The 12,414-nt window shown below is 34.8% G+C and overlaps 1 protein-coding gene across 1 annotated transcript in view; it reads left to right on the forward strand.

Annotated features, from left to right (window-relative positions):
* Positions 1 to 12,414, forward strand: part of TAF4B (TATA-box binding protein associated factor 4b) — a 131,112-nt gene that overhangs the window by 68,394 nt on the left and 50,304 nt on the right. Inside the window, exons 11-12 of the mRNA XM_081262847.1 lie at positions 3,137 to 3,267; positions 9,439 to 9,564. Of these exons, the coding sequence (XP_081118973.1) occupies positions 3,137 to 3,267; positions 9,439 to 9,564 (257 nt within the window). The remainder of the gene's footprint in view (positions 1 to 3,136; positions 3,268 to 9,438; positions 9,565 to 12,414) is intronic.

Here is a 12,414-nt window from a genome sequence, read left to right on the forward strand (position 1 = left end):
TAATGATAAAAAAATTTAGCACTGAAAGAGTATTTTTGGTTACTTAGGACAGGGATCAGCAACTTTTTTTCCAAAAAGGGCCAGATGGTAAATATTTGCCACTTTATGGCCCATATGGTTTCTGTCACAGCTGCTCAGCTCCGCTGTCTTAAGGCAAAAGCAACCATAGACAATATGTAAACAAATGGGCAAGACTATTCTCTTGGTCTGCTTGGGCTGCTGTAGCAAAATATAGCACACTGATGGCTTAAATGAAAAAAACCATTTATTCCTCATAGTTGTGGAGGATGGAGATGACCCTGTGTACTTACAGGATCAGGGTCTTGGTGAGGGCCCTCTTGATGGTTTTCTGACTGTCATCCTTCTGCTGTATTCTCATGTGGCAGAAAGAGAGGTAACTGTCTTATCTCTCATTATCCCTTTCATTTGGGCTCTGCCTGTGGCTTCATTATACCCCAAAAGTCAACTCTAAATACCATCACATTGGAAGAGGGTTTCAGCATAAATTGAGGTATTGGGGGGCACAAATTCACTGCAGTGCTGTTCCCATAAAACTTTGTAACTATAAAGAGAGAAAAGATTGGGCTTGTTGGCCATAATTTGGAAACCTCTGATTGGGAATAAGGGAACAGCTATTTTTATTTTAATTTCTTAATAATGAAATGCAAAGTTGTCATCATATGATAGTCAACTGCAAAATAATAATTCTGAATTAGATAAGGTTTAATAAAAAAATAAAACCATTGAGTGAATGGTGTTAATGCATTTCTAGAAATGTTTTCCACTAATAATAAAATTCCTTCTTTACAAAATATGCCAGAACAAAGGCCATTCCTTAAAAACTGAAATTATGCTGGGATGCCTGTAATTCCAGTAGCTTGGAAGGCTGAGTCAGGAGGATTGCAAGTTCAAGGCCAGATTCAGTAACTTAGTGAGACCTTCAGCATTTGAGTGAGACTTTCAAAATAAAAAGTAATTTAAAAAGTAGGGGGGAGAGGGGTAGGCTAGGGATGTAGCTCAGTGGTAAAGTATGTCCTGGGTTCAGTTTCCAGTAAACTGTAGGTTTCTCCCTACCCCCCTTATAAATTTATCCAAATAAATTTTAAAATATGTTTTTCTACTTGGATAATGTTAGAAGATTAAATGCCCGTGTTCTTTATTTCCCTGATTACCTAAATTAAATTGCACAAACATTAAATAAAATCATATAAGCATGCATGCACTAACTAGTTCTCCTGAATCAACTATGCTGAATTTGTTTAAAAACAGAATTGTACTTAAAAGTGAGAGTTTCTACTAAATTTCTACTAAATGACCTTGCAAGGAGAATGATTCTAGGGGCCAAGTGAAACAATATCTGTTTAACTTTGTAACTTTAAATAAATCGTATTTTATTACCAGCTAATGAAAATAATTTAGAAAATTTGTTCTTCTCTAAGCCCTGGAATTATTTGTTAATATTTTAAGAATTGGTCATTCTTAATGTTAGATAAATTACCTTTATTTTATAAATATATATGAAATTATTTCAAAGATCTCCCACCTAAACAGTAAATATTTTTTAAGTGCTTATTTTGTTTCAACTTAGCCTGAAATATGTTATTTTTTTATTTACCCCATTTTTAAATGTAATTTTAGTCACTGGATTGTTTTGAAATTCTACTGTTTCTTCTATAGAAGGCCTCACTATTTATTTATGCAGAGGTTTATAATAAAATAGATTCGTTGTGTTTTTTTTTTCCCTGCATGAATCTGAAATTGGAGATGAATTCTATTTTGCTACAGAATAATTAATTACATTTTAAAAGGTGTGGTTTAGGAGAAATTGGAAAAATTTATATCTTCCATTTGGTTTATTATAGACAACATTTTAAAGTTTGATATTTATTATACAGTAATGTTAAGGAATTTGTTTAAGAATTGTTGGATTAATTAAGTCATATTTTTGCTAGAGTTGTTCACCCTTTGATGAGAATGAGCATGTTTCATATAAATTAGCAAGTAGAATTAAACAGTAATTTTTAAAAATTGTTATGCATATATATGTACATATTAAGAACAATCATAGTAGCATTTTAAAAGCTCATTTAAATTTGACTACTTAATTGCCTATATCTTTAGATTTAGATCTCTGTTGATAAGGATAGTTTCACTGTACCTAACAATATTACTGTGTGTGTGTGTTTTAAGTACTGGGAATTGAAGTCAGGGGCTCTTTTCCACTGAGCCTGAGTCATATCCCTGCCTCTTTTTATTTTTTATTTTGGGGCATGGTCTCACAGTGTTGCTGAGGGTCACCTTGAACTTGCCTGGGCTGGTTTTAAACTTGAGATCCTCTTGCCTTAGCCTCAGCTTCTCAAGTCACTTGAATTATAGGCATATGCCATTTCACCCAGCAAGAAATACTATTTAAATACTGTTAAGGTTAATATGTAAATGAGCTTCTACCTTTGAGTATGTGGTTCAAATTGTTTTCCTGGAACTTTTTTCCTATTTAGTGAAGGAAGAAAAGAGGTTTATATTTAAGAAGAGAGAAGTTATTCAAAAGGGTGGGTGAAATGATGAAGCTTTGAACCCATTTCAACTTGTAAATTGATTATCAGGTCAATTTATCAGAACATGAGTTAGTGCAAAATATATGCATGATTGGTAGTGGCCAAAAAGAATACAGGTATGTCTTGTAGGTGAGGCATTACCAGAGACTTACTATCTGAATTCCTTGAAATAAATGCCATAAATTGTTAACAGTGTCAAACAGGGCAAAATGTAATTTTCTATTTTTTTTAATTACTAAAATTAACAGAATATGGCACTAATTTCTGCAGTTACCATTTTCCTCCCTGAACACTAGACTTGATTTGTGTTCTTATTAACTTTGTCCTATAAATGACCTTGCAAGGAGAATGATTCTAGAGGCTAAGTGAAACAATGTCTATATTTTCGAGGCTTCAGGCTAGGTTTTATTAATGTAATGTCTAAGATCTTTGAAGTTGTGACTTTACCAGGAAAATCATAATCTCCAAACCTTTATTCATAATGGGTATGACTTCCAGGGGGAACAGAATACCTGCTGTGCTAATTATTTCAATTATCAGCCACTACTAAAACATGTAATGGATTTTCTCTGCTTCCACAGGTAAAAAGCATGACATTACGGAACTTAACTCTGATGCTGTGAACTTGATCTCCCATGCAACACAGGAGAGATTACGAGGCCTTCTAGAAAAACTGACGACAATTGCTCAGCATCGAATGACTACTTACAAGGTAAAGGGAGTTGTTAAAGAAGTATGAACTCTTGTCTCTTCTGTAGCATGAATAAAGGGTAGTTTTGGGGCATGGATTCATACTCTAAGTGTATTTTTAAAAGAATAGTTGAGCCATATATTTCATATTAGTAGAAATTCAAAGTCTTCTTAATTGGCTTTATTTAGATATGCTTGCATAACAAAAACTGGAATTTGAAATGGTTTCCAAAACTTCTATGTCGGTATAGATTGTAATATGCATCTGTTCTGCCTGAGGCTTCTCTTCCTTGAGAATTTGATTGAGAAGGAAGATATATTAGGATGAAATATTGGCGACTTTAGTTCTTTTCAGTGGTCTGGACTCTGCTAGCATTCCTATTCTTTTGAGTAAGTTTCCATAATAGCATTGAGTGCTGTTACTGGTACCACTTATTACTGTTCTTGGCTTCTTTATAAAAACTATATGCAGGAATAGCCTATTTTGTCCCCAGTGGTGTGAACTAAATGAAATGCTGTTAACAAGATGAAAGCCCTTGATGTATTTGAAGTATAGTTTTAGAAGAGGGCAAATATATTGGCCGATTAAGGATTTAAAAATTAAAAAGATAACCTGGAATTAAAAAAAAAATAATATAAAGAAGGAATGTTAATAGCTAGATTTGAACAGAATGGTACATGTGAACTTACAAGGTTTTGAGTTTGCAAAAATGGTCATTGCCATGGCATTCTAACCATATTTTGAAAGGAATCCAGGAAAAATATCAGCTATCACACCACCCACCTATAAGTTCCTTGGAAGAATCATTCTATTTTTCTTCTTTTTTGTTTTATTTAGAACTTTAAGAAATACACATAGTTTCTGAATTTCTTGCTTGTATAAATCTTTGAGAGAAATTATTGATCAACAAAAATATGGGACCAGCAGGAAAAAAGCTGTGGAGAAATAAAATAACAGTATTTTTTTGTGTGTGTACGTGTGTGTGTGTGTGTGTGTGTGTGTGAGAGAGAGAGAGAGAGAGAGAGAGAGAGAGAGAGAGAGAAATGAATTGATTCTAGGATTTGTCTATTTTTTTTCTGGTTATCTAGTTTGTTGTCATGTAACTATTCATAGTATTCTCTTATAATCCTTTTTATTTCTATAAGGTCTGTGGTAATGATCCTACTTTCATTTAAGATTCTAATTATTTGTATTCTTTTTGTCAGTCTAGCTAATGGTTGGTCAATTTTGTTGATCTGTTGAAAGAACCAACTTTTGGTTTAATAAATTTTGCCTGTTTTTCTGTTCTCAATTTTATTTATCTCCACTGAAGTCTTCATTATTTCTTCTAACTTGAGTTCAGTTTGCTCTTCTTTTTTTAAATTCTATAAAATATAGATTTTGGTTGTTAACTCAAGATCTTTGTTTCCTAATATAGGCATTTATTGCTATAAATTTCCCTCTGTGCACTGCTTTCACTGCGTACTAAGTTTTGTTCTATTGTGTTTTTATTTTTATTCGCATCTAAGTTTTTTTCTTGAGACTTTTTGACCTATTGGTTAAGAGTTAAATTTCTACATACTTGTGAATTTTCCAGTTCTCTTTCTAGATTTATTCCACTGTGGTCAGAAAAGATACTTTGTATTATTCAAACATTTAAAATTTATTGGCACTTGTTTAAACAAATGTGCAGTCTGCCTAAACAATGTTCCATATGCATTGGGTTCTGTGACACAAACCTATAATCTCAGCAACTCGGGAAACAAGGCAGGAGGATTGCAAGTTTGAGGACATCCTTGGCAGTTTAGCAAGACCCTGTCGCAAAATAAAAATAAAATGATTGGGGATGTAGCTCAGTGGTTTAGTGCCCCTTAGTTCAATCTCCAGTACTCCAGAACAAAAACAAAAACCCCAAAGGGAATGCTCCATATGTGCTTGAGCAGAATATGTATTTTGCTTTCATTAAGTTTTAATTTGATATAGTCTATTAGATGTATTTGGTTTATGGTGTTAAGGCATCTATTTTCTTATTTATCATCTGTCTAGATATTCTATCCATTTTTGAAAGCAGGGTATTAAAGTCTTGCTGTATTAACTCAGTGGTTTATATGTGCCCAGCCTTGGGTTCAGTCAATACAAAAAAAAAAAAAAAAAAAAGAAGGAAGGAAGGAAAGAAGGAGAAAGCATGAAAAAAGTTTTGACACTGCTTCACTTGTTTGATAGTGGTGTATCTTTCTTAGTCATCTTTCTGTTCTATAACAGCTACTTGAATAGACTTAAAAAATAAGAAAGGTTTATTTTGGCTCGAAGTTTGGAGCTTCTTATCCATAGACAATTGACCCCATTGCTTTGGACCTGTGGTGAGGTAATATATCACAGCAGGAACATGTGCAGTGGAGGAAAGATGCTGACCTCATGGCAGCTGGGAAGAAAAAAAGAAAAGGAGGAGGAGCCAAGGTCCCCGTATCTCCTTTCAGGGCACACCTCCAGTAACCAAACTCAACACTAGGCTTCATGTCCTAAAAGTTCTACCATGTCCCATTGGCACTACCAGCTGTGGACCAAGCCTGAAGTACATAGGTTTTGGGAGGACGTTCAAGACCCAAGCTATTGCAATTCTGATAAATTTAACCTTTTATCAGTATATGATTTCTCATTTCTGCTTCTCTTTCTTTAAATTAAAAAATGGGGTCTTGCTTGCTGTGTTGCCCAGGCTGACCCCGAACTCCTGGACTCAAGTGATCCTCCTGTCTCAGCCCCTTAAGTAGCCTGGGCTACAGACCCACACTGCTACACCCAGTTTCTTTGTTTCTCATATCAGACTTTGACTTAATGTCTATATATCTGATATTAGCATAAATACCAATGCTTCCTTTTGGTTTTATGTGCATGGAATATCTTTTTTCATTCTTTAATTTTCACTCTATTGGTATGTGTTCACCTTAAATTCTCTTGAAGACAATATCTATAATTGGATCATGTTTTTGTTTGTCTGTGCCCCCCCCCATTCCTTGAAGCCCCCCAACTTCTTGACAGTCTCTGCTTTTTGACTGGGAAGTTTAATCCATTTACATTTAAAATAATTACTAAGAAAGCGCTTCTGCTATTTTGTTACTTATTTTATGTATTCCCTACTGTTTAATTGATATTTTTTCCTTGTACCATTTTGATTTTCTTTTGTGTATATTTTCTTTCTTTTGCTGGGGATCTAACTCAGGGCCTCATGCATGCCAAGTAAGTGCTCTATCACCAAGCCACATCTTCATCCATTTTTGTATATTTTCTAAGTGGTTGCCATGGAGATAAACAACATCCTAAACCTATTCAAACCTAGTTTGAATTAATATCTTTAATTTTGTAACGTGAAGAAATTATAGTCATCTTTTTGGCCCTTTACTCTTTTAAAAGTGTGTTAAACATTTTTTACAATTGAATTCTCCTTGTTCCTACCTTAATCATTTTTTGAGAAATTCATGAGTACATCATCATTTATAGTGGAATGTTTCTGTACAGAATGTAATGTGTACAATTTAGTATGGAAGATAATTTTTCCAAGTAATGTTTACTGGGTGCCACTCAGAGCTCTATTGTGTGTAGCCATCAGATAGAATTCTTCTGTTGTTTATCAATAACATATGTTTCAAGACGTTAGCTGCCCTAGGCAAAAATGGATAGCATCTACTCCACCTGGAAGACCTCACTGACTTAGCTTAAAGCTAATACTTCCTTAACCCTGTCTTGTACACTGCCTATTCGGATTGATTTTCCCCATGCCCATTTTTCCTCACACATTCCTTAATACAGCTATGCCACTGTTGGAATTTGCATATGTAGAAAGACAAAGGATTGTCATTCTTTATTAAGCAGAAATAATACTCATTTAATGATACTTGAATTTAATTCAAAATCACCTTTATTTTGTAGATTTTAATTGTAATAATCTTTACATCAAAGATTTAGCCTTGTCATTGTGTTTTAGTTCATCCTAGATAGGATTTATTTTTATCCATACAACGTAAGAAATTCTAGTCACTGAATGTATTAAAAAGAGAGATCACCATCTCTTTCTTCAATGAACCATTTACTTTTGATAATCTTTCACCTGGTTAGGTATAATTCTCTAATTAATCATAAACTATAAACTGATATTTGGGTAAAGAAGTAAAACATGGCATGCATTACAAAGCTTTTGATCTTGCTGCCAGGTGTTTTCCCACTGAAGATACATTTTAGTTTTCTGTATGCCTGTGGCCATGAAGAACTTTCATTATTTTCTGGTTGAAAGGTACTATAAGTGGTTCCTTTGGATGGGATTCACTTGATGGTGTTGATATTATTTGGGGCTACATATTTTCATTGCTAAATCATTTAATATGTAATAAGTATGTATGGTAAAGCCCTACTCTTTTGGTACACAAGTCTTCAGTTTGTGAGGCCTGCTGAGATAAAGGAATGTAGTAAAATTGGGGTTAATGCTGTTTAGAAAGGGTTAGGGACTCAGTGGGAACAGGACAGGCACTCCTTTGTTTAGTAGTATCTGGAAGAGAAAAGGAAGAATGTATAATGCCAGAGGCAGTTGGGAGAAAAAAGAAATAAAATGGGAATGTGATAGGGTTAAAATTTAAAAAGTCTGCACCCTTTTTAATTTAGTGTTTGTTGTCCTTTTTTTACATTAAATCCTGTCAGTAAACTATCTCCAGAGTGTCTGAACACAAAAATGGTAAAGATGAAGTATTTGAGAAACCACTGTTATTATGTTTAACCTCTATGGTTGGCTTATAATGTGTTCCATATTCTATCTTGTATTGTTTAACTTTAAAAAACATTTGGGAATTCTTTGTGTATTAAGCATGAAGTAAAATAAGTAGCACTAATACATCCTTGTTCCTTAAACTATGTAATACTCTTTTGATCTAGTTAAATACCAACAATAAAAATTTAATTTAGAAAGAATCTTGGACATATGAAATCTCTCATTCCCAGTTAATTGAATCAGCCATAAGCTTGGGGATAAAGCAAAGATAGGAGTGGTGCTGTATACTGATTTCCAGGCCAGGCACTGACTGTTGAACTTACCATTCAGTTTTTCTGCTATATAGTTGCCTTCACATGTCTGAAATACTGAGTGAATATATGGTAGGGTGAGTTTAATATTGATTGGGAAGCCCACACAATGAACATGCCTATAAACTTGACTATTCAGGAGGATAAGGCAGGACGATTAAAAGTTTGAGACCAGTCTGAGTAGCTTGGAGAAACCCCGTCTCCAAGTAAATAATAAATTTAAAAAGAAATGACTGGGGATGCAACTTAGTGGTAAAGTGCTTGCCCGGCAAGTGCAAAACCCTGGATTCTATTCCCAGTTCAGCAAAAAAAAGAGGGGGAAGAAAACAGGAATATCCCTGTGCTCTGCCCCACCCTACCATTGCTGCCCATCAAACCACACACAGGTGGACAGAGGACAGATAGGGACAGAAAGGTACTCATAGGCTAAGAAAATATTTAGACTGAAAAGCAGTGATTTATACTTTAGCATATCAGATTTTATCATTTTATGGAAAAATTAAGACAATTGTACTTCTGTGTGACTCTCACAGATTATGCAATTACTTTCTTTGACTACAGTTCTGTCTAAATTCAGACCTTAATGGGATTCTCAAAACAGGGTTTTGGGATTTTAATATTTGTCAGCTTGTCTTATGTTGTATTTTGATAGAAGTTGTATTCAGTTATTAAGGTTAGACTAACCCAACCATAGTAACCAGAGTGATAACTTTCGTCTTTGGTTTATTTTTCAGTGAGGTGATTGTTTCTTGCTTTTTGTCTTCATAGGCCTAAGATTTAATTACTCATGTTAAGGTCTGCTAAGATCAACAATAGTTTAACTAAAAAGTTTTAAATTATAGGTAAATGGTATACTCTTACATTTTTCTTCTTGTGGTTGGCTTAATTGTTTATCCCAGCTCCCATGAGGGTTAATAGAAAAATCTCTTTGAAATGTAAATGTTAGATCATCTCTCAAATTTTAAGTATGATTAAGATTCCTGGTTTTTATTTGTTTGTTTTGTTAAGTTTGCTTATCAGAAACAAAAATAATACCTGAAAATTTAGCTTCCTATATGTGTTGATGTTATTGTCTTTAGTTAAATTATAATGATATCTAATGTACAGTGCATTGCACAGGATCATCATAAAAACTTTTTTTTTTTCCAGGCAAGTGAAAATTATATTCTGTCTAGTGATACTCGGTCACAGCTCAAATTCCTTGAAAAGCTGGATCAATTGGAGAAACAGAGAAAAGATTTAGAAGAAAGAGAAATGTTACTTAAGGCAGCCAAGGTAAGGGCCTACATGATTTATGAGTGAATGCGGCCTGGCAGTGAGGTCAGAATTGGCTTTATCATTGGTTGGCTGTCTTCGTTTTATTAAGCTTTTAGATTTCTCTGGAGGATTTCTTAAAATGAAATTAGTAATAGTATGTCTCACAGCCAGGATGGTGTGGTACAGTGGCTTTCAGTTAATTTAGTTCAATGAGTCATAATCTTTTGTCTCTTCACTTTCATTTCCTGGGAGTTAGGCATCATACCTACCCACCCACCCCACCTCCCAGGTAAAAATGTTTTGTAAAATTTTAGCGTAAGAATTGATATGTGCCAAGTTACAGTTCAGGAAAAGAAAATTGGAAAGTAGACAGAAACATTGTGGATAAAATTAGGAAAAATTTGGATTACATGGACTAAAATATAAGATGGATGGAAATGAGTTAGAGAGGAATAGAGAACAAACAAGTGAGACTATATACTCACTTATTTCCTTTCTCCTTTATTGAAATGTTTCCACAGTTGTTAATGCCAAATGGAGTAAAAGCTTAATTAGACTAGAGTTTGCATTATGTAATTCCATGCTTAGGGTCATTGTAAGAAGTATTAAATGTGCTGAGCATTAGAGTCTTTTTTTTTTTTTTTGGAAGCACCTTAGTTTTGATATCTAGTTTTCTTAGAAGCTTCTCCTTTTAGAGTATTTGATCCTAATTATGTACTAATTGCTTTAAAAAAAAATATATATATATATATTTAGATGTTGATGGACCTTTATCTTATTTATTTATATGCGGTACGGAGAGTCCAATCCAGTACCTCATACATACTAGGGGCAAGCACTTTATCACTGAGCCACAACCCCAGCCCTCCAGTTGTTTTTTTATTTGTTTTTGTTTTTGTGATACTGGGGATTTAACCCAGGAGCGCTAGATCTTAACTTGTGACCCTCCACCTGCTTCAGCCTACCAAGACACTGGGATACAGGTGTGTGCCACCATGCCCAGGGTACTGATTACTTTTTTGAGAACTAATTTCATATCTATAGAAAAGTTGAGCAGAATTGTATTCTCAGCCCCCTTTCCCATGTTTTTCCATTTAATATTTTACTATATTTGCTTCATCTCTCCTCTTCTCCACCATTTCTAAATGCACACACACACACACACACACACACATATAAAGTTTCATTAGTTTGTCCATATGTCTGTCTTCTTCGTTTCTCGATTTAGAACTTTTAAAGTATATTCAGAGTTGTATAACTACTGGCACTTAAGTAATTGTTTTCTGAACCATTTGAAAGTAGTCTTCAGACACTCTAAACATTCTAGTATGTATTTGCAAAAATAAGGACAGTCTCCTTTGTAAACCTCCAAGGAACTCAGCAATGTAACACTACCATCAATTGCATAGACCCTTGACTTAATTTCACCAGCTATCTCCCCTGTATCTTTATTTTTCCTTCATGTTCCATTTTCCATTCAGGAGCATGTATTGCATTTTGTTGTTATCTCTTTTCATATTCGTTCAGTTAGTGTTGGTCTTTTCGTCTTTATTCATGTCTTTGACAATTTTCAACAATATAGACCTTACTTTCTGAATACAGGATGAGCCTCAACCTGGATTCATCTGGTATTTCTTTATGACCAGAGTCATGCATTCTTGGCAGAAATGCACAGAAATGATGCTACATTCTTCTTGGCTGACTGTATCAAAAGACAGCCTTGATCACCTATTCATGTAGGTGCCTTCCAGTTCCCTCCATTTTAAATTGACCAATTCCCCCTTTGTAGGTGCTTCAACTCCGCACAAGGATGTGAGCACAATAGCCCTATCTCTGTGCAGTTTCTGCTGTCTCAGCCTCAGCCCCAGTGCTGACCCCTGCCCTGGGACAGGCAGGGAAATAGGACAGGATGTTCTTCCTTGAGCCCACAAATATCTTCATAGGAAGATATTTAAGATGATATCAACATTCCATTCCTCAAAAATCTTCCATGTATCAGCCTTAGTGTTCATTGTGATATCTGCCGAATTAGCCCTCTCTGTGATGGTTGCCAAATGCTAATTCTTTATTTCTGTTAGCTTACCTACATTTATTAGTACTCTACTATATAAAAGAGTTTTTTTCTACCTTAGTCATATCAGTATGGGATTATGATTTTCTGTGTCATTCAACCAGTTGTAATCTATTACTATCTTTTTTTTTTTTTTTTTGGTACTAGGGATTGAACCCACTGCTGCTAAACTACTGAGCCACATTCCCAACCCTTTTTATTTTTTGAGACAGGGTCTCACTGAGTTGCTGAGGGTCTTGCTAAGTTCCTTAAGGCCTTGCTAAGTTGCTGAGGCTGACCTCAAACTTGGGATCCTACTGCCTCCGCATTCCAAGCCCCTAGGAGTAGAGGCATGTGCCACCGAGCCTAGCACTATCATTATTTTGATATTTAAAAATTGCTTGAGTGGGAGACTCTTTCAAGGTAGCTCTTTGGTCCTTTATCATATGTCTATCACTCACTGAGCATGTCCTTACTTTCTGGCTCAAGCTATTACAGGCCCAGCCTTTACTATTCCTGCCCCAGCCCTGGAATGAACTGTTTCTGTAAGGAATCCTGTTTCTTTTTAGTTGAAGATAATGGTCAGAAACCACTATTAGATATATACTATTGTCATTGCTTAACAGAGTGTCAGACCCTCTCAGTGAACAAATCTAGGAATTTGTAGTATGTGTATATATGTAACCAACCATACATTCATAATTGTTCCTATATCTGTGTGTGTATATAATACAATCATGAGTTCAGATGGATTCCTCCAACTGTAATCTAGTACCTCAGGGTTCTTTCTACCCTACCTTTTCCATGTTTGTAAAAAC

This window comes from Spermophilus citellus (genome assembly GCF_964194105.1).
Source record: "Spermophilus citellus genome assembly, chromosome: 12".
NCBI lineage: Eukaryota > Metazoa > Chordata > Mammalia > Rodentia > Sciuridae > Spermophilus > Spermophilus citellus.